Raw genomic sequence first — 24,101 nt, 5'->3', positions numbered from 1 at the left:
TGGTGAAGATGGCAGCTTGAGCGGAAAAGCCTTGAAATTTGAAACAGCAGCTTCGGAGCTTTTCTTCCTGAGAGGTGGAGGCAAGACGCTTGTGGATAGCACATTCTTTCTGCCCTGGTATTTCCTCAAGGAAACACCTGCTTTCAACATATTTCTGCTGAATTATGGGATTCCTTTCTCTGCTCTCTGAAGTGTGGCCTGTTGGAGACATTACCTACAGTATGTGTGTGATTGTTAATATTTAATGGCACATACACACCTTTTTCATTACTGTACTCCAATGTCTAACGGTTACTATAACATTAAAGGGGAAGGCCAGCAATTTGTCGTGGTCCTACAGTTCTGTAAACTGGAAATGGACAGATCAAAAACACTCATTGCTCTTGACTGACCACCAGCTAGCTAACATTAGATAATATGACATTTTTATTGATAATTAAATGCCAAGCCATAGGCACAACTAACTAGGTATTTAAACAACATTGTAAATGAAAAGGCATGCTATCAGCCTGGCAACCATAGGGCAAACGTTAGCAGCACAAATGAACCAGCTGCTAACGGATGGGACCCACCCAGAATGGTTAACTGAAGGCTGGACAATCCTGTTCCTGAAGGATCCCCAGAAGGGGGAAATCCCAGCCAACTACCGGCCTATACCCTGCCTTTTCACAACATGGAAGCTCCTGTCAGACATCATAGTGGCTAGGATAGGTAGCCACATGGCTCAATTCATGAGCGGGGCTCAGAAAGGAATTGGCAGAAACACAAGAACAAGACCAAACAGACCAATCTGTGCATCGTCTGGACTGACTACAAGAAAGCCTGCGACTCGATGCCACACACATAAATACTGGAATGCTTGGAACTGTATAACATCAACAGGACACTAAGAGCCTTCATCAAGAACTCAATGGGACTGAGGAGGACAAATCTAGAGGCCAACTCAAAGCCAATTGCACAAGTCACCATCAAGTGTGGGATATACCAAGGAGATGCTCTGTCCCCAATGCTGTTCTGCATAGGCCTGAGTGCCCTCAGCCAGATCATCACAAAGAATGGCTATGGATACCGGTTTCAGAGCGGAGCAATCATCAGCCTCTTCCTCTACATGGATGACATCAAGCTGTATGCCAGGAGTGAGCGAGACATCGACTCACTGATTCACATCACCAGGATCTACAGCAACGACATCAGAATGTAATTCAGACTAGATAAGTGTGGTTGGATGGTATTGAAGAGAGGGAAGATGATCAGAACTGAAGGGGTTGAACTACCAGAAGGCAACATAGCAGATGTAGACAGCTACAAGTACCTTGGGGTCCAGCAAGCAAATGGAAACCATGAAGAGGTCGCTAGGAAAGCAGCCTCAGTGAAATACCTACATAGAGTAAGGCAAGTCCTGACAGGTCAGCTGAATGACAAGAACATGAAGAACAAGGTCCGAGCAATCAACACCTACGCCCTGCTGGTCATCAGACACCCCACTGGCATAATAAGCTGGCCAAAGGAGGAGATAGTGGCTACTGATATCAAGACAAGGAAGGACTCCTCCCAATACATGGAGTCCAGCATCCAGAGGTTGTGCAATAAGCGGAAGGAAGGAGGCTGAGGACCAGTGAGTGTCAAAGCCACTATCCAGGATGAAACAACAAACATCCTTGAGTACATCAGGAAGATGGCTCCAAGTGATGAACTGCTACATGGAAGTGAATACCTCAGGCAGCAGAAACTCCGTGAGGAGGACGAGAAGGAAGAGCAGGAGGAAACATCATGAAGGACAAACCCCTGCACAGTCTGTACCATCGACAGATTGAAGAAGTGGCTGGTATTGAGAAATCCTACCAGTGGCTGGAAAAAGCTGGACTGAAAGACAGCACAGAGGCACTGATCATGGCAGCATAGGAACAGGCGCTCAGCACAAGATCGATTGAGGCTGTAGTCTACCACACCAGACAGGACCCCAGATGCAGGCTGTGTAAAGATGCCCCTGAGACAATCCAATGCAGAACCCTCAAGCTCCCAGGCCTCCCAGACCCGAGCTTGGATGAGCGAGGAACAACACAAGACCGCCCGCAGGGGCGAGTGGGGGATATCTATCTATCTATCTATCTATCTATCTATCTATCTATCTATCTATCTATCTATCTATCTATCTACATATTATTAATAATGTGTATGAAAAAGATGTAACATAATCATAATGGCATCACTAGGGACGAGTTCATAGACTTTAGAAAGCTTCTCTAAAAGCCACAGAAGACATACATGGCATAACACTGATTTGACAGACAGAGTTGTACTTGAAGGTCTTGATGTATAAAAGCAGTGGAGTGCTGCTTTAAGATCAACAGTTTGCTTGAGCCTCTGTGATAAATGATGTGACAATAATGATGTTGCACTGCCTTTAACCAGATCTTCAGCACTATATCTGTGAGTTAATGGTGGCATTTAACCTGGAAAATCAGACCCTCTGTCTCTGCATCAAGAGACGCTGAGAGTATTGCTCACTGCATCTAAATGGACTGATTACTGCTGCCTACTTGTACTTGTGCACATAACTGTATGTGTTTTAAATAACTGCCATACACTTAGCACACCCTGATACTGATAATACAGCTGTTTGATAGGTGCTTCACTTTGGGTGCTAATCACTGCTTTCATTCACACCACAGGATGGGAGACTGCACAGAGGGGTCTGCCATTAAACTGGATTCATTGTATTTGGTGTGATGCTGAACTCATTGCAGCTGTCACAGAGGTAACAATGAATTCAAGTCAAAAGAGATGCAAGCTTTTGAGAGGCTGCCAGAGTGGTTTTATAACAACCAATCCATGGTGTTTTGTGATGAGTCTCAGAAAATCATATTCAAAATCCAGGTTTAAGTATAGTCACATTTTTTTTTTTATGTAATGAAGTGAATATCAGTGAATGCATTTAGATTTAACACTGCGACCTCAATAGTTTTTGTGTTTTTTTTTCAGCCACAAAGATGGTGGAAGTGCAACTGTAGGTGCAATAATTAAGAGCATTTTTTGTGCGTTTGCCTTTGTATTAATTTGGCAGCTCTTGGTGAGAAAAATGTCACAGCTGTGGTTGTCTTTATGCAGATTAGCCAGTGCAGCACAAGTTTGGTTCTCCTTTTGACATGAAAATGGGCATGCATTTCCATTTGGTTCAGACCACTTCACTGAAAATGTGACGTTTATGACTCAGTCTAGTTGAGAGAGTCACGCACACAGATATCTCCAAAATCACATAAATCATTTAATTTTTGCTGAATTTTTGCAGCTTTCCCTTTGGTTGGAATTGTAAACACACATTTCAATGCACATCAAAACACGTCAGTGTGTCTGTGTACAATGATTGATCTCCTGCTGCTTTATGTATGAGGGCTTTCCCTTTATGTGGATTTAAGTAAAAAGTTACTTGAGTATTGAGTATCAATGACAAATAAATGTGGCAATTTATTCATTTAGCTGGCAAATAAATCAGCAGATTTTGTACTTAATGTCTTTTATGTCAAAAATTAAATACAAAGAGTTTCCACATGTTGCAGTGTCCTTAAAGATCAATCACTCCAGTACAGATGTCTCAGTTCCCATCACAATCAGGTGTGAGCCCCCCATATCCAGGTCTGTCCAATAACATGAAGACAATAAGACTACAGAAGTGGTTCAATGACTTATTTGGGTGAATAAGGAGAAAATGCTGTGTCTGTGATATTTCATCATGGTATATTAAATACAGGTGTGTTCACTTCTTTACATAGACCGGAAGAAGACCACCTGAAGTAAAGTAAAAGTAAAGATTTTTCTCAAGAAACCTACTCAAGTAAGAGTGAAATTATGCTGCTGAACTACTCCAAAAAGTATAATTTACCCCAAAAAGTTACTGCTTTTTAAAGGAATGAAAGAAGCAAACCTGATTAACCATTACTCAAGCCCACCTCATCACTTGCTGATAAAGTATTCATCAATTTAACAATGTATTCATCCTGCTGTAGCCCCTCTCCTCTCTTGTGCTGTACTGCAACATGACTGAGCTTGCACCTTCGCTCACTTAAATGTTAAAAATGAGCTTGCCACTCACCTGCCCTGTGTTTATGCACAGATTTGTGCCCAGCGTTGAGGAAATAGATTTAAAATTTCTCAGACTGGTGGCTACTGATGTGACATTGTCATTAAGGTGTCATTCACCTTAGACAGGATGACGAATTAAACATCACACGTACACAGTGGTATAGACAGTGTGACGACCAGAGAGATAATCGATAAGGCAGGGGTGTTATGACATCACCGGTTGCTAGGGTAACTGAGTCCCTAGAGCAGATGGTGATATGTTGAATGTGAGGCAGGAAGAGAGGTTGCTAAAGAGGGAGAGAGAGAGAGAGAGAGAGAGAGAGTGTGTGTGTGTGTGTGTGTGTGTGTGTGTGTGTGTGTGTGCGTGTGTGTGTATGCGTGTGTGTGTGTGTGTGTGTGTGGCTATAAAAGCTGACAGTGATACGACATGGACAACACATTAGATGACGCTGTCAGTCGAGTGGCTGTCTTGTAGATTCATGTTAGGCTCTATTTATTGCCCCTAATTCCATTCAATGAGTCATCAAAAGATAAAGGCAGGCACATACACATTATGAATATGTTTTAGGTGTTGTTTAGTGGCACTAAACACAAAATGTACCCTGCAGGGCCACAAACAAGGAAAACACTCAGAGTGAATAATGACTGTGCAAAAAGGACATACCAGGCTCAATAAAAACAGGAGCAGAGAAAGAGAAAGAGAACCACTCGCTATGCTGTGTTTTAACCATCTGTCTTCACTGAGCTGGGAAATTCCCTTTGTGCCATTGTTTTTCATCGCGGACAGCTTACCTGCCCTTCTGGGTGTCTTTTGTCCGCGGCATCAGTGGGTGGGAACATTTAAAGATTTCTAACAGTGTGTGTCTTTCTCATTTGTCAGTGAAGCATGGAGCACACAAAACAAATGCATTATATGTCCCAGTGACGCCCTCTGTTATGCACTGTTATTCTTGAGCTCTTTTTAAAGCCAAATTATGTAACGTTGAAATTACATTTTACATTTACTTTAAAATAACAGTTTCAAAATCATTTTGGCTAATACAGTGTCTTGTAATGGGGTGAATGGTGGCTGTGTTACAGCCGCTCCACCCACCTGCACTATGTAACTTCAGTGAGAGGGTAGGATCACAGTGTTACAGACATGTTTACTTCAACGTACAAGTTTTCAACATCTAACGTTGTTATGACGTAAATAGTGGTGTTGCACTCAGAAACTGCAGGGGGCGCCAAATTGCACAAAATGCCAATTTCTACATAAGGTTGCTTTAAGGTAGTAATTGAAAAAGCACACTCTGCATGCTTAGGTTGAACTTGATTACATGTCACTCCTCAGTAACGTTGTTGCTAATATTTTTCAACATCCTCGCACCTAAATGACTGAAAAGATTGGTTGTGAATGTCTCTCAACATACAAAACAACATGACCGTTAGAAGAACTCACCATTAACTTCTGGTTTCACACTGGAGACGAACAGCAGTCTCCTTACTTAACGTCCTGTGCCTGTTTAACCGGACCGCCTCATCACTATACGGACCTTTAATCTTTATTCTTCTCCTCACTTCCTCCTTTGCAACAGTAATAATTACTACAGCCACTAAAGAGCACCGCCTACCAACAATACATAGTAAGAGTCGTGATAAGCTGCTTTCATTTTCAATCTTTATGGCTGTTATTTTTCTGATAAGAACTGGCTCAAACCTTTGTTTGTACATCACAAATCATAAGGTGTGATCACAAGGTGAGGCATTGATAAAAAAAGTTATCATGACAAGCATTTTTAGAAGACCAAATATCTGAGTCTGCAACACATATCATTCCTAAATGACTGAATAGGTCAATTGCTGGTGACATCCAAAACGACATAGATTACTGTTCCCAAGACAACATCACCGTTGTGTCATACCAGCGACAGGCCTAGAGGACCTTGATTGTATGCTTGCAGTTTGATTTAGGCATGACAACTACTTAGGTTTAGAAAAAACATTGTGGTTTAGGTTTAGATAAGTATATTACTAATGTAACTTAAGTTACATACGTACATAACTTCAGTTGTATTAGATTCAGATTGAGATTCAGACAACTTTATCAATCCCACCAGGGGCAATGTGAACAGCTTGCCTTGTACACATACTAAAACATACAGTAAAGATGTAGACACACAAAAAAAAAACCCAAACCACAAGCTGCTCCCAGGTCGCACAGGTTCCCCTGCATGCCTGAGCATCCCTGTTATGTACATGATGTGTTTCACACAGGACATTTACAGCGGCCTCCTGGGTGAAAGTCCTGTGTTTGTTGTACCCAACCTTCCACCCCCAGCTTACCCCTAATAGGACTTTCTCATTCTTTACGGTATACTACTTCATCTGACGTTCTCCAGTGCTGCTGTAGTAATTACCACTTGAGGTCACTGCCTATCAAGAAACGTAAACATAAATCGTAATGCTTGCACAGTCGGCCTATATGTTAATTTTTTTCTGATGAGGGCAGGCTGGTGTGAGGCCTACAAGACAATCATAATTGAAATAACTCTGAGCTGCCTGGTGAAATGATCAATGAGCAGGTATGCTGCACACCTCCAGTGACAGTTCAGAGTAGATGATGTTTTTCTAATGAGCTTCACCATTAGCCAGCATACTCACTCAGTAAGTTCCCCTGTGGCCTTCTTCACCGGCAGCTCGCTGATTGAAGTGGGATAGCAGCATCTCGAGGTGTGTGTTCGTGTGGGTGTGTAGCACATGCAAGTGTCTATTATACTGGGTGATTTACATATAAGATTTCCCTGTGTGGCTGGAGGGCATGTTGTCAGGCAGATTAAGTCAAGTTTAAAGTCAGTCATTGCACACATCTACCGTGGGTATGAGAAAGAGTCCCCAGAATCACAGGCTGAATAAAAAAGTTATTCAGCTGAGCAGCTTTTTAAAACACCACTCTGCTATGAAACATGCTCGGATGTGAGAAAACGTCTCTCTTTTTGTAGGTCAGTGCCAGTGTGGACAGTGTACTTGCCACCCACCTGGGGACAGTCGGGTTCATGGCAAAAACTGTGAGTGTGATGACCGTCAGTGCGAGGACATCAGTGGAGAGGTCTGTGGAGGTGAGAGCGCACAATCACACACACACATTGCTTGAATCTTTGTGTCCATTAAGGGATGTTCAAGTTGGATGAACAACAGAGGGAATTGACAGAACACGGCAATAAAGACATGGAAAGTCTGGGCTTCAACATCACTGTCCGAGCTGGACAGAGTGGAGGAGCGGGAGGCCTTATTTCAGTCATCCTCATTTCCAGATGTAAAAGTAGGCCTACTGTTCATTTGGGGTAAAGACAATGGAACCACTTGTATGAACAAGAAAATTATGGCACCATGTTTTTGGTTCTTACTGTAGAATTTTATTGGCACATGAACTTCAGATGTTCAGATATTACAACAGCTGCTTCGGGGTCTTTATTCAAGTTCCTGTCAGAGGAACATTTTCTTTGCACCCAACAGTGTAACATCAACTACTGTGTGATATTCTCTTGTATGTTACCATCTACATCTATACTACAACTCCCCGTGTTCACTTCTCTATTTAAGATCATAAACATTAGATGTACATCTACTGATGTGCTGGATACGATTACACACTTACCACTCACCCCCTAATGATTGCACAGTACACACATTTCATGCAGCATGTGCACACATACACTCACCCACTTTGAAACGATGCCAGGAGCAGACGCTGAATTTGAAGATCAATACAGTGTGATCCTATCTGCGCTCTTTGATATCCACAGGCACAACCCTCTAAACCCTTGAGCTGAATTTGAGAGAAATTGCTCCAAGCCCTTTGAAGCTTCTATTTGAGGTCTTGGGAAGTTTGTGCTCTTAATTTGAGCCATTTAGGCACAACCCCTGGATGCATGGACACATTGCTCTAAAACATTAGAGGCTCAATTGAAATTGATATTTCCCTTTGCAGCTGCTGCTGCTACTATCAGACAGAGACACACAGGCAGAAAGAGAGGGAGAATAAAGGAAGTCAGATCAAGGTGCTATCAAGGATTGTGGTGCTCAGAAAGAAAAGTTATATCCTTTTACGGTAAAGCCAGCAGTCTGAGGGTAAAACTGACTAAATGTGTTATTATCAGATAAAAAATAATTCTCCTTGTAAGGGTCTTTGTATGAAACATACTCTATTTGATTTAAAACTTGCCTTTTTTTTAGAATTGTTTATGAAGACACAGTGCTGTAGTTTCTGCATACATATGTAATCTAATTATTTGTCTCCAATGATGTCTATCAGTGGCTAAATAGCATTGTTGTTAATGTAGGCACCAGGTTTTGAAAAGCTGGTCACTGGTCTAGCATTGCATTCCTCAATATGGACTGTTGACGATCAACATTGATACAGCAGAACCAGAGAAACGGCCTTTTTTCCCCCTATGTGTTCTTCTTCCTTTTTAAAGCTTGGTGCATACATTACACACAATGCAATTTAACAACTGCGTCACATCACTGAAGGCAATTTATCAGATTACATGCAGCTTCCCCTGGAGCCACAAAAAGCATTATACTTCTTTTTTCACACAGGCAGTAGTACTCCCCTGTAAAGACCTATAAACACATTTTAATGTTTAAAATTGGTGGAGTTACCCTTTAAAGTGCTGGAAAAGTGACAATATGACACATACACAGATTCTTAAAGCATAAATAGAATGGAGATTTTCCCAAACCTCTCCAACAACATTGAGGAGCAACATCTATCTTTCTCTCACGGGTGTCTGCTTCATTTGTGTTCATTCTTAAACTGACATGCAGTCTGTCTATTGATCCTCTCACACAGCTACCATACAGAAGGGCCTCACTCTGAGTGGGGCTTTTTTTTTTTTTTTTTATGTTTTTTATGTTTTGGTCGGCTGTGTCTTTTTGTATCAGTGGTGCATTGCAGCATCGGAGTGTAAATTTCTCCTTTAAAGGGGGATGCAGTATTTATGTGAATGGATTACTGAGGCTCATTGTGTGGGCTATCCAGAGACAATTTTTCACGAGGTGTCCGGGGATAGCCTGTCTGAGCACCACACACACACACACACACACACACACACATTCACACGCTGACAATTAGGTCTGTATACACAAAGGCCTGTGGAAGTTATTGGGTGTTTTTCAAAGCTGAGGCTCTCTCTTAACCAGCTACTCAGAGCGAGGAGTGGGGATCAAACAGAAATAGCTTTAGGTGAGGGGTCTGTAAGAAACTTCCCAATCCAGGTTTAGGGCTGTCAGTGCCCCTGGACGCATAGCCCATTACTGCAGACAACAGGGAGGAGAGAAGTGGGGAATGACTCAGGCTTCTTGCATATAATTCAGTCCTACAGTGTCAACCAGCTCAGTCAGCTAGCTCAGTCCACACAGGGCCTTCAGGGTTTTTCACCCAACACAAAGAACAAGGGAAGAGCACCCAAAATATCCCCTTTGCAATTAAGTGCTTATTCCGCAGGTCTCTCCGATTACCTTTTGTGTGCTGAAGTCCAATCATGTCATATAGGATAGAGATGTGAAAACTTCCAATACTGGTGAATTGCCAGCATTAATTTTATTGGACAACTCTATAGACTGCAGGTATGGTCATGTGAGGGATACAAATACTGACCATTGTATAACCTACACTGATATTTATCAAATTAGTCACATTGAACAACACATTTTGCTTCAAAAAAGATTCAATATCTGTTTGGTTTTTGGCACTTCTGTATAACTAAGTGCCAAGTCTGATATATAGTAATCAGAGCTTTCCAAATATCTGAATTTCACAGGCATAATTATGACTTGGATGTTGACATGGGTGATATTTAAAAGCCTGAAACCAATTATTATGTTAACCCCCATAGGACGCTAGCATGACATTACTGTTTAGCTTGCTGCCTGATGGGGCTGTGCTCTGCTTTCTCTGACATCTGACTGGAAAAACACAGATGTCATTAATAACATTCGAGACAGCCTTCCTCCATTTACCTGTTCACATCTAAATAGAATGCAGCCATTATTCATGTTATGGATTACACTTGTGATTCTCCTGCTGCTACATGTAAAAATGTGCTTGTGAAAAGTCGACGCTGACAAAGACTCACCATTCGCACTGATGAGTAAATGAGTGTTGTTGGTACCTGGCTTATGTAAGCCTGAAGGACCTGTGTCCAGATTCAGGAGCTTGTCCTCAAAGGGTCCAGGGTGACCCTGCTCCTCCTCCATAAATGAGACAGTAAAGTCTCCCAGAGCTCAAATTTTAAAGCTGCTGCAAGTGATTTTATTTTTTTATTTATTTTTTTATTTTTATTTTTTTTTAGTCAAAATGAGTGAGAGTGTTAAATGTTCCAACATTATTCGCTGTTATGGAGTGTTTGGTCAGTAACCCATCTCTCTCCTTCCCCTGCTCATGCTCATGCAGTAAGAGAGAAAAGACATTTTCTGGTATCCCTGCTATCCCCGGCTTTATCCAATCAGGACAGAGAAATCCATAAAGACATGTGGTCCTGTCTGCTCGTGAATGCGCAGAGAGCAGGATCCTCCTGTTTGCTTCTATGCCTGCCAATTACCGCTTCATGTTCATGTGGTGATGTCGATAGGAGGGAGGGGATAGTTAACTACAAAACAGACAGGAAGTTAGGGGTCGACCTTTTTCAGGGCAGATACAAACACCGGACCAATATTCATTTGCTGTAAAAATGAAACTCAAAATTTGAGTTTCATACAAAATTGTGTCAAAATTTCAGACAACCAGTGATGGAGTAAACCTCAGTACAATTCACTCAAGTACTGTTCTTAAGTACAGTTTTCAGGTACTTTACTCGAGTACTTTTGATTCTCTGCTTCTTTATACTTCCTCTCCACAACATTTATTTTATGCATTTAGTTACTAGTTACTTTGCAGATTTTGATTATTCAGTGTTTATAGGCTATTAATTGTGATGTGTTACCAATCAGATAGTATTGTGGGCGGGACATTGTGTGAGAGGTTGCTGCGTCAGAGCCAAAGTAGCACATTTTTAAATTAGTTTATTTTATCAGCAATCTGACAGAAAACTCACCAGACAGACATGACATAAATTCTGTTTCTTTGTCAGATCCTTACAACAAATCAGACTGCAAACAAAACCAAACAGTGGAGTTTCTGCATGACTTCCATTACTGACATTATGGCTTTGGCATTATGGCTGGAACTGATGTAGTTCCAGTGACATAGTTACCAGAAACCAGTCAGTGGACATTAATGCACCAACGTATTTGGTCTTGTGAATGTGAATTATGAGGATAAAGGTCCTGAAGTGGAACACACACTATAAAAATCTGCTTGTCTGTTTGTTTGTTTAAAGGAGTGAAAAAAATCTGCCAATATATAACATGAACATATCAGCTTCTTTCAGAGGGTTTCAAGAGCTTTTCAGAATAAAGTTCATTTTTTCATTGTTCTTTTATATTTAAAGATACTGGTACAAATTCCTGAAACAAGTTAATCTCTACTGGAAACTGTAAAACAAGTTCCCTTTGATTGATTTCAAAAAGTATGGATATTAGGACTCAAATATGAACAAATAAATGAAGCAACTTCTCTTGCACTTAGGCGAGCTGAATTTTCTTCTCTTCCTCATTACTTAGTCAGTCCCATTCTCTCCCTGTGGCAATGAACTCCTCACCTCTGACAGACTCTTCCTGCATACAGCACAGATCTTTGCAGTGCAAAATACCAGATTCACCACCACCTCCCCTTCACAGTCTGTCTCTAAACACTATAGCACAATGCATGCTCTGTGGAAGGCAGGTGCAGGCTAATTGAATGAGGGCTAGGTTGCCATTCCTCCAAAGCAATTAACTGCTCTCACAGCCTGGCTGATTGAGGCAGCCATGCGTGGCCTGCCATAGCTGCCACTCGCCTCTACCTGAGACAGAAGCCTGCAAACTTTCATTTATAACCCCTCCACCAACGCCACCGCACACATCCCTCTTTCACCACCCCCACCTCTACCTCTGATTGATTAAAAACAGCGAGAAAAAAAAAGCATTAGGAAGCGAGCTGAGGGGGTGATGGAGATTGAGAGATATTGATGCATTATCTATCTACTACTAGCTGTAGATAATAATAATCCATTGCAAGCTGCGTCCCTCGAGATACCAAAGATATGATTTCTACTTCATCCATTTGCTCAGGACTCAATTAAAACATCACTATCAAACTCATGGGTTTAAAAGAATAGTTCAACGTTTTGGGAATTACTCGCCTTTGTTTTCTTGCCAAGACTTAAAATATACTTGCACACTGATTTGGTATGCTACACATGAAGCTACATTACAATCAGAAGCATATTAGTTTAAGATTAGCATAAAAACTGGAAGCAGGAGGTAACAGCTAGCCTGGCTCTGTCCAAATGCAGAAAAGAAATCTGCCAGCATCTCTAAAGGTCATTAGTTAACATGATATATCTTGTTTATTTCATTTGTACATAACACAAAATGTTACAAGAGAAAGTTAAAAAGACTTCATGTTAATTAGTCGACTTGAGGTGCTGGTAGCTCAGATTTTTTACCTCTGATCAGAGGCAGGCTACTTGTTTTTCCCTGCTTCCACCCTTGATAAACTAAGTTGTATTAGCATACATTTTTGAGCAAACAGATATGAGAATATTAGAGCCCCAAGCCCAAATTGACGACCTCCAATGTCTTGTTTTGTCCAGAACCCAAAGATTTTCAGTTTACTGAAGAAACCAGAAGATATTCACTTTTGAGACACTGAAATCAGGAAAATGTGCAATTTTTTCCTGACTTCATTGATTAATTTAATAGTAGACAACTATTCAATTAATTGACTAATCGTAGCAGCTAATAGTGTGTTTCCAAAAATGTTGAATGTATTCCTTTAAAAAACATTGACGTGTATGGTTCATCATTTGTTGTTAAAAAAATCTTTGAATCAGTGTCGATCTGAAGGAATTCAATCTCAGCTGCACGTCTAAAGTGAATTGAACAGCTAATTGATCGAATCAATACAGCCTGCATCAAACAATGTCCAGCTGCACGGTATGGATTTACAATAATGAAAATGATGGAAAAACCGCTCTGCTCATTACCACCTCTTCAACCTGGCATCTGTAACCAGATGTGAACATCAAGGAATCAATCAATGGAGCAACTGCGTCTACAGGATATGATTTGTATTGAAGTGAGCACATTGTGAGTTATCCAAGGGTTCTGCTGGAGATGAAGGAGGGCGTAAGTGTGTGTGCGTACGTGTGCTTGTTAAAACCGCAGTGATGCTGTTGGCTATTAAGGCATCTCAGCACCCAAGTGCCTCTTTCAACCAATTATAAATGTCCCTGGTTCTGTGTGGGTTTGTGTGTGCATGTTTGTGTGTTTTTGTCTGCCATTGCCTTTCTTTGTTTTTCATCTTTCTCTGAAGTGTTGGAGATTTATTACGGACAGGACAAGACCAGTGATGACAGTTCCTTTCATGTCCCCAGGGGAAATACAATAAGCCTGCTGCGTCTCTCTCGTCTTCCTGTGGCTCTGTCTCCTTGTACTGCTTATTACCGTCACTGTCTGCACCGTCAACTTTCTGTGTTTACTGAGTTCTTTTTGCTCTCCAGTAGCATTTCTCTTGACTTTTCACTTTGAATGCCTTATTTATTTATTTTTTTCCTCTATTCGTGCTATTTTCTCATGGCCATGCTCCATATTCTGTCTCCTTTTAAATGAAGGCCCTTCTGCCCTCCACCGCCAGGTCACGGTTACTGTTCATGTGGACGCTGCATCTGCGAGGAGGGCTGGTTCGGGAAGCTGTGCCAGTTCCCCAGGTCTTGTGACATGAGCGACGCCCAGAGCAAGGAGCTTTGTGAGACCTCCGATGGAGTCATGTGCAGTGGAAAAGGTGAACAAGCTGTTTTTCAGTGTTGCTTGGTAAAAGTTTTTACAAAGGTTACTTTTATATTCAGATGTTTTACTTAGTACTAAGTGAAACTAGCAAATCCACACTGTGAAATTACACCATTACAACTAATGTTCATTTCTTTTACATTACTTATGTAAAAGAAATTTTAAATATTTACAACAAATATAGAAATTAGATATGGAGAGAATTTTAGTTTGGAACATTCATTCAATGAACCTAGGGCCCGTGTCCACATTGTGTTTCTTTGTGGAAAGAAAAATGGTAGAGCTCAGGATACACCGACATGGCCAAAACAAGCTTCTCCTCAATTTTCTGGAATACCAGGGCAATGAGTGACGAGTCCCGACCAACTGAATACACGATTGTTTGCCTGAAAACAGAGGTGCCACCAGCGCCTTTCTGAAAAGTTGAGAGATTTTCCAAGTGGCGTTGCTGGGGTGCAGCACTTTTTCTCCAGGCGGCCGCATGCTGCCGCAGATGCTCACTCCTCATTAGAAACAACTGAAAAAAGATGCTGCCACTTAGGAAAAACACTCTATGTGGACACGGCTCCTCATTTTATAAACAGAATGTGAAGAAACAACTGTTCTGTAATACCACTTACCACAAGAGGCAATATTCTGATAGCGCCAATAACTTCACCTCAGAGATGTAAAAGCAGCAAGTTCACATGTCAAAAATAGGAGATATTTTCACACCCATTTTTCTTACTAAACAGAAAAATACAACCATAAACCATCTGAATTCAAGTTCCGAGAACTAAGACAGGCCTAATTGTCTTGTTAACTCAACATAAAACACACTTCATTCAAACTTGACATAAACAAAATAAAACTCACCAAAACAGTCTTGGTTTGATTTTCACAATCACTTCTTGTTTGGTAAAAATGAATCCCCAGCTCACCGACTAAGATGTGAAATACTCCAGCTCTACGTGCCATTTTCATCCACTGCTGATGCCCAACCACTGTCAGTCCTCTTCACGCCTCTCTTGTCCCCACTTGCCGTGTCTTCTCATCCCCAGATTCATAGTTCTTGTCAGAGCCGCAGTAAATCGCCTCTGTACTGTATCCCCTGTTTTCAAACTGGCATCTGTGTTCAGTCCCAGTCCGGTGTCCAGACGTGTTCACTTGGAGGCGGGTTGGCTGAACCCCATTGAATGTGTTGACTCCCCCAATCAACTGAGGTTGCAGTGAGGGCAGTTAATAGGGGCCACTTTGCTCCGTGGATACCTGACCTACTTACCAACAGAAGATGGTTGCCAAAGATGGCTACAGCTGAGAAGCAGTTAGCAGTTATGCTGCCCCCTATAGTGTCGGAGCCACCTTCTAATTCTGGTACTTTCTTACAAATTATATATTTTAAAGTGTCCAAAATAAAAGTATTCAAAATGCAGAAAATTGCTGCTTATGAGTGTACATATCATATAATTTGATTATTATAGAATGCATTAATAGGTAACTTGCAATTACTATCTTAATTGGTTGAGGTAATTTCAGCTATTATATATACGATAGTTGCTGTTTTGATGACGTTTGTGTTTTTTTCAGACTCACTTGTACATATAAATTATACACACACACAGAAATTGCATGATTATCATGTAAAAAAACCTGATTATATTCTGTGTGTGTGGATGCATTTATCAAAGGTTTAGCCCTTCGAGCACCCCAACTTTTTTATGAAATTAAAACAATATGTTTCCAAATGAGTACACTATGACACTGAACTGCTGGATCAGTCTGTTGTCTTTCAAAACATGTTGGGCTTTAACATCCGTCGGGAGCCACTGAGATCCAAAATTAATTCTTAATGACGTTTGAGACAGCTGCAGGAAAAAGTTAGGTGAAAGAGAACAGCAGAATAGAAAACAACACCCAGGCACTCTAATTATAGAAGTTCAGACATTTTTTTATGATTTTGTTTCAGAGTTCTCTTTAGAGCTTTATGTCCCTTTATTTAATTAAATCCTTTCTCTGTAACATATCACACGTTGTCTTCTCAATAAAGATAAGATAAAATGAACAATTTCTAGAACGTTCTCTTTCTCATTAGCTCTATTAGTTTAATTCATCACTTCAACTCTGGGTTACGATTTTTGTCCCAGTTTCTTTCTGGAATATTGCTCCAAATGATGAATGAAAGATAAACACAATGCACATATACTAGTCAGCTGCAACATTAACAGGACTAACAGATGAGGTGAGTAACAGTGGTCATCTCGTGACAACAATGTTCTGTTGGCCCCGCCTTGGACTTGGCTCCGACCCATCATGGTCTGGAAACTCTGGACCTCTGGTGGTGCTCTGTGGTGTCGGGCACCAGGGCATTGACAGTGATTCCCTTGAGTCCTTTGGGTGGAGCCTCCATCGATCGGACTTGTTCCAGCCCTTCCCATGGATGCTGATCAGATTGACATCTGTGGAATTCGGAGGCCAGGTTGATTCCTCGGGTCAGTCCGAGCATTTTTTGCGGCGTGTCAGGACGCACCAGGACCCAATGTTTCCCAGCAGAACATTGCATTGTAACAAGATCATCAATGTTATTTACTTCACCTGTTCGTCCTTTCAGTATTGTAGCTGATGGATGTGCATACAAGATGTGACAATAAGTTTTGAATCTCTGTTATTTCAGTGATCAACAAACTATCCCTTCTTAGTTTTAGTTTTTAACTGAAGGAATATGCACTTTGTTTAAAAAGTTCCTCTTTGTTCATAATGCTTCTGCTCTGTAGGTAAGAAGTTCTCCTGATGCTTAGTAAACAGGTCTTAGGCATAGTCAGGTATAGTTGGGTATTAACAGTGTTAATATATTTACATTTTCTTTGTCATTCTCCTTCCCTTACACATACTCAACAAACAGCGGACCATTCAAAAGCATTTGAAAAAACAATCTCTACCAAAGGTCCTCTTGCTAACTTGTTCTGTAGTTTTTGACTGATTTTTCTTCCATGTTTATTTTAAAGCAACAAAATGTAACCTCCTGGAGAAATGAGGAAGTCACATTGTGTTGCTTTTAATCAAAAGCTGCAAAAGACGCAAATAAGTGGAATTTGAGTTGAATGACCTGTCAAGCTCAACAAAAAGCATGTCTTGATGAGAAAATAATACATATTCACTCAGCTTATGAAACAGCTCAATCAAGAGCTCTATGTCTACAGCAAGATTAGGGCGTATCTGACTATCTCTGACAGGCAATCTCCTATCAAATATTGTAGTAACAAGAAATGAATCTGAAAGCAGTGTTTTCTTGATCTTACAAGATTAACATCCAATTTCCACTCTGAGCCCACAATTGTGTTAATCTGTCACAGGATGATAACCTTTTCTTCACGGGTTAAAGTATTCGTTTGGATAAGATTTACTCTTAGTGTCATTATGTTGGAATATTTTACCCAGTCAAAAAGACATGAACGAGTTATACAAGAACCAGTTCATAAAACACCTTCTGTTGCAGAAAATATCAACATTTTTAATTATCCAAAACAAATTCAGAATGCCTCCTGAAGGGATGAAACCATTTGGAGGTTAACAGATTAGTTTACTGATACTGAATTTATCCCAGGAAAATGCAGAAAGCCCAAACATTCACTGGTTTCAGCTTCTCAAATGTGTTGATGTTTGGCTTTTCTCTGTTTCATATCATTTTTAATTGCATATGTTTTGGCTTGGGCAAAACTAGATTAGTAACCCCAGGTGACAGCCCCACCAGGCTTTTGGTAAAAGTCGTTTCTGCTGGTGGCAATTATATCCCCCAAACTTCTTACCGATATGATCAAACTGTTACTGGGTCAGGTAGAAATGAATCCCTCTCTATGCCCAACCCACATTGACCATTGGCCAGTCTATACAGTGCAGTGCTGCTTGCTCACCAATCACCACTTGTCCAGTCATCTCACCAATATGAAAAAGAAAAAGAAAATCAATAATGCAATAATTTTCTTGAAAACACCTTTTATTTCATTCTGACTGGATAATTATCATGATCAAGATTTGTGTCATCTCTGTGGAGCCTGACATTAAAAAAAAATCATGTATTTTATTTTCTCCTGTCATGGAGGGCCCTTTCGTACTCAGGGGCCCCTGGGCATGTGCCTAGATTGCCCATATAGTGGAATAGGTTTGGGACTGTCGGACTGACAGTGAAAACAATGTTAAGACTTCCCCTTTGGGGCATTTATCATTAATTTTATACAAGTGAATTAATCAAAAAATAATCATTAGTTGCAGCCCTATGTAGCTGCCTCCCAACTGTATCCTATATGTTTATAATGTCCTGCACATTGTTGCAGCTTTGCATGTATCATTAGGTGGCAAATGACAGCACACAACAGGATCCCTTACTTTTGTGTAGCGTTGTATCCACAGAAATAGAGCGACTGCAGTGGGTCCGGCCCTGCAGAGCTGAGCAGAGTGTGAAAATGAAGATGAGCGTGTTCATTCTCCATGCTCGGCTACATTCAGACAGCAGAACAATCTTCCCTCAGCTCCTCCCGTTGTCCCACCTCTCTCTTATCTGACTCTCTTTCTCTCCTGCTATGTGTGCCTCCACCTCTCATATTGAGTTCCTGTAACCTGTATGTTGATAGAAATTGGAGAGATTGAAAACATAGTTGCTGGACCTCTGGGTGCGAGCTTTGGGAAAAACTGAAGGAGACAGCAGTAGATTTGTTTCCCTCCACCAATCCTTAATACCTTATTATCCTGCTGCTGCCCTTCAGAGAGACGGGCACAGACACTGGTGGGGAACAGCGGAAATTTTAAGTGTGGGTGGATTGGTTTCCTGGTGGCAAAAAGTGTATTAGTAGCTGTTTCCCCAGGGAACATCTCATATCCACTCTGCCCAACACTATTTATCTTCTGTGTAAAATAAAGAATTTACAGGAAATAATACAAACATGTTGGAGAAAGCACAAGGGGATGGTGTTCAAAATAAATAGAAAATATACACCGTCAAAATGTTACATAAGGAAAATGTGATGTTAATTAACACTCTTGTGTTTGTGTGTTGCAGGTTCGTGTCACTGTGGCCAATGTATCTGCTCTCCCCAGGACTGGTGGGTGTCTGGAGAGTACTGTGAGTGTGACGACCGAGACTGTGACAAGCATGACGGCCTCATCTGCACAGGTAGAGTAGGAAAACACACACACGCACATGCACTCACTAGAGGTCTTTATGGGTCCAAAATAGACCCATGGAAAACCTACCCAAACTCAACATGCATATATTAATTTTCGAGAAATAGAGACCCGAGCACAGCCAGACCTGATCCAAATAGACCAGAGAATAGTAAGATCAGATCCAAAATACAGACTGACCCAGACTGACCCTAACAGGGAGAGAACACCAACACCTCAGCAGCAGTAATCCGAGGTTGCGGTTCAGGCAGACTTAAGTCAGCTCATAGGGCCACTAGCTGAGCTACCTGATAATGTCAGCGAGTTGCTATAGCCAAAGATAGCTACTGCAAAGAATAGCAAGTCCAGTAAAGTGAGCAGCAGTTAGCGGTTATGCTGCCCCCTATAGTTTTGGAGCTGCCTTTGAATTCTGGCCATTTCTTAAAAATTATACCTTTTAAAGTAGAAACAGACAACTTTTACCCAACTAGTGTTTCCAAGTGGTATTATTGCCGGTGCTGCTATCACAAAGACAGGATCACTATCAGTATCTATCTCTTTAGGAAATACCAGTTTATTCCATCGTTAAGTCTATAATGGAGACTTGAAAACAGATGAAAAGGTCCCAGCCTGACTGGATCACCAGTCACACTTCATTACTTCATAAAGTATGACATAAAAACAGGAAAAATGATAGATAAATGATAAACAGCAGTTCAAATCACACAATAATAAAACAAACAAGGTAAGAGTTACCGGAAAACATATTAAAAACAAAATAAAAGAGAAAGCAAAGGAAAAAAAAGTTTTTAAGAGAGATTTAAAAAAAGAAACAGAGCTAGCCTGCCTGATCTCCTCCGGCAGTTCAATCCAAAGTCGAGGGGCTCTGACTCCAAAAGCTCTGTCTCCCTTGGTTTTTAGCCTTGGCCTAGAAATTACCAAAAGTCCTCTGCCGGAGGATCTCAGGCTGCCGTCAGGCTCATACGGGTTTATTAAGTCGGAGATATAATCAGGGGCCAACCTCAAATGTGCTGATAATCATTACAATTTTCAAATCAATTCTACAAAGTGCAGGTAACCAATGTAGATATGTTAAAATAGTTTGTTATGTAGACTTCTGTGAGTGGTCTTGCTGCAACATTTTGAACAAGTTGAAGTTTGGAAAGGTTGTTCTGAGTGAGACAGGAATGGAGCGAACGCCAATAATCTAACCGGGATGTAATGAAGGCGTGTCTGACAGTTTCCAGATTTTTAGTGGATAAAAATGATCTAATTTTGAGATATTGCTTAGTTGAAGGAAGCACAACTGAATGACTGATTTCACCCATTGATCAAAGTTGTTGTCGAAGATAAAACCAATATTTCTAAAGTGAGATTTGATGCAACTGGACAAACGTAAATAGGACAGGGAAAACCGTATTTATAGGGAACAAATCTACATGGTGTCATTCACCACTGATGTAAACGGCTATGGTTGTGAGTCAGAGAACAGGAAAATGAACTGAGATGACACACAAACACACACACGCACACACGCACGCACACACACACGCAAACATTTTCTCGCTCTCCACAGGAGCCGTCTTCTCCCCACTGATAATGGAAATCTCAGTACATGTTTAGAATTATTTTTTGCCCCAGGGCCTGTCAAAATCTGGACAGCTGTTCAGAAGTGTTTCTCATCATGACTCCATGACTCCAAATGTCAGCCTTAATGTCATTCAAATGAGCATCAGTGGCTCCAGATGCAGACAAGCGTTGCTTAAAAATTGCGGAAAACTGTGAGGAAGCAAAGAAAATGTATGGTAATGTCTGTTAAATGTTCCTGATTACCATATAACAGACTGAAGTGAATATATGTGAAAATTACCATATACATGAGAATTACTATAATGGAAGTGGTGTTTAACATGAAAAGGCAATTCTTGAGTATGCAGGTAAAATCAGTCAATGCTTCACCAGGTAGTGATGGAGCCATGTCGATGATATCAAATTTTTAGTAAATGACCCTGTATGTGGAGATTTCATGGACCCTTCAAAGCTGTAGATTCTCATTACACATACAACTGGTGAGTGATGTGGAAAATTCAGCGTATTAGGAATGCTTGCTGGTTAATTTCATGCACTGAATATGATAATTTCAGCCACCAGTTCAGAAAGGAGATAAAAAGGTCCGCTTGTCTGTCTGCAGTGCAGGTGTAATGGCAAATACTTTGCAACATTTTGTCACCGTGCAACACATCTAATTATGTTTATTATGGGTGTTTACATACATTTGTGGACATCATTTTTCCATCAGAACGATTAAAATCACCTGAAAGGTTTTAGTATCTGCATCATTGTAGGGCTGGAATTAAAAGTTATTTTCATTATTGATAAAAAATTTTTTAAAAATGCTCATCACAATTTCCCGAATTGCTTCTGTTATCCAATCAACAGTCCAAAATCCAAACATTCTTTATTTATGATAATAAATGACAAATAAAAGCAGCAAATCCTCACATTTGAGAAGCTGGAACTAGCACTTTTGACATTTATGTTTGAAAAATAACTGAAATGATTAATGGATTATAGTTATCAGCTCATTTCCTTTACCAATCATTGCAGCTCTTAAATACCAAAACAGCATTTTCTGTTGGTTTGAGTGAATTCTCGTGTAAACAAAACTGCTTCTCAAAACATTTAGGTTTACACTCAGAAGAACAGGTCCCAGCACACAAAGCCTGGTCATCCTATGAAACTGATCTTAATTTTTCTTAATGTAAATTTAGTTCCATGAAAAGTACTGCCTGTGTATCTGATATATCTTATTCCTCTGTGCCATGGAGCTCCACAACATATAAATGTGCTGCACCACTGCAATGGGTGACATGTTTCTTCATTACCATGAATATGGACATCATCTCCCAAACACCATTCTGGTACCTTAACCACTGATGAAAGAAGTATTCAGATTCAGATTCCTCAGCAATAATAACATGTTAACATACTCTCTTGAATTCAAAATATAAAAAGTTAAAGAAGTATTAACAGCAAAATGTACCAAGGACTATCAAAAGCGGAAGAACTGTCCACTCTCAGTACATTATTATATATATAATAGTATAAGATTACTTTTAATGATGGATTACTCTCTAAACAGTCTTTTTAGTGCAGCTGGTGGAGCTGAAATTACAATAACCTACTTTATATGTGGTTCAATCTATAACAATGCATCAGATTTCATACACTGATCACATGCTTGATCTGCGAGGTATCAGAGATATAGCTGCAAATGCATGAAATGGAGTAAAAAGTGCAATATTTCCCTCTAAGATGTAGTGGAACAGAAGTACTGTATAAAATAGCATAACACTGAAATACTCAAACAAAGGACAAGTACCTTAAAATGGCACTTAAGCACAGTACTGGAGTACTGGCTGTTAATATCATTAGCCCATCAAATGTGTATTAATCCGGAGATGAAAATAGTCCCCATCACATGTTCAATTTGTTCCTGATGGAGCCAGCTGGTTTAAAAAAAATGAAAAAAAAACAAACTAAATGAACTTGTGGTTGAGTTCAGTAAAGAAGATGGAAAATTTTGAGTGACAGACTAATGCATTGTTGGTGTTGGTATTTTCATGGGATTTACTGCCAATAAGAGGCGTGAGGCCGGCTTTATTCTTTAATCAGGGGAGGTCTGTTTAGTCTGCAGTCTGGATGCGTTCAGATCAACAAGCACCTCAATCATTTCTGTGAGAAACCACGTGTTGACTCCTCGAGCTCAGTCCCTTGAAGTGACTTTTACTCTTTCTTACCTCACTGTTCTTCTCATCTACTTACCCATCTCTTTACCCCATCTCTGCTGCATTCTGTCCTTTAATCTTAGTTTCATTGCTTTATCACCCCTTCTCCCTCTGTGCACTCCCCCCTCCTCTCCCGCTGTGATATTTTGCAGTAGATATGTCTTTTCAGCTGTGTGACAGGGGGCCAGCAGGAGGAGTCCTCCTAACCTCGGCATCCTCCGTCTGACAGCTCAGGGAGCTTGTGACAAGCTTGGGGCAACTGGATTATAACACAGTGGGATAACATCCTACTCTGAGTGTTTTATACCTAAATGAAAAAAGTCCTCATGCTTAAATGAAAGAGTAGATGTGCATCTGATCTGCTGATCTGGCTCCCCTATTGGTTGAACAGTTCTTCCAAGCTGAGGATATCTGAGCTTTGAACAAATGTGGTGAATATCAAAGGTATAGAGACTTTTCACTCCTAATTAAACCAGAGTTTTCTCCTCTGCTTGGACAAAAGCAGCCGGAAACTGTCCTGAGCAGAGTAGTCAGCCTCCATTCCCCATCCCCCTGCATGAGCTGCACCCAGGGAAGCAGGGTGTGAAAAGAGGAACCTTGTTAAAGGTCAGGCATGATGGCACAGCTCTTAATTCACAGCTTTTCTTCTCACATCTTCTCACAGGGAACGGGTTGTGCAATTGTGGCAACTGTGAGTGCTGGGACGGCTGGACAGGGAACGCTTGCGAAATCTGGGTGGGAGCGGAGTACTGAGGAGGAAGAGGAGGAGGAGGAGAGGACACTGGTGTTAGAGACAGGAGGCCTGGCTGCCCAGAGCGACCAGAGCACCACTGATGGTCTCCACCAGGCTGGTAAAAGAACCACAGCCTGGAAAACCACAGGAAGAAGGGGAAGACGGAACTACACATGGATGTGATTCGGCATATCATTACCAGCATTCATTCTTTTATTGTACTGGTTACAAATGACCCTTATTAAACTGGGTGTTGTAGGTGTAAAAGAAACATAAACATATTACCATGTAAACATTTGTTTCAAGAACATCTTTATGTGTATTTTTTTATATATACATGAGAACGCTTACATATTCCAGATGGCTACACATAAAATAGGAGGCAGATTAAAGGGACAGTTCACCCCAAAATAAAAATAAATACATAAATACATATTTTCTGTCTAACCTGTAAT

The 24,101-nt window shown here is 40.7% G+C and overlaps 1 protein-coding gene across 2 annotated transcripts in view; it reads left to right on the top strand.

Moving 5' to 3' along the window:
• itgbl1 (integrin, beta-like 1) overlaps nucleotides 1-23,666 on the top strand; it is a 51,332-nt gene extending 27,666 nt beyond the window's left edge. For both annotated transcript variants that reach the window (XM_073474291.1, XM_073474290.1), the window contains exons 8-11: nucleotides 7,062-7,178; nucleotides 13,841-13,987; nucleotides 19,022-19,135; nucleotides 23,578-23,666. In XM_073474291.1, the coding sequence (XP_073330392.1) occupies nucleotides 7,062-7,178; nucleotides 13,841-13,987; nucleotides 19,022-19,135; nucleotides 23,578-23,666 (467 nt within the window). The remainder of the gene's footprint in view (nucleotides 1-7,061; nucleotides 7,179-13,840; nucleotides 13,988-19,021; nucleotides 19,136-23,577) is intronic.
• The last annotated feature ends 435 nt before the right edge of the window (nucleotides 23,667-24,101 follow it).

Source organism: Pagrus major, chromosome 9 (genome assembly GCF_040436345.1).
Source record: "Pagrus major chromosome 9, Pma_NU_1.0".
NCBI lineage: Eukaryota > Metazoa > Chordata > Actinopteri > Spariformes > Sparidae > Pagrus > Pagrus major.
The sequence above is the reverse complement of the archived record's forward strand: the minus strand, read 5'-3'. Positions and strand labels throughout refer to the sequence as shown.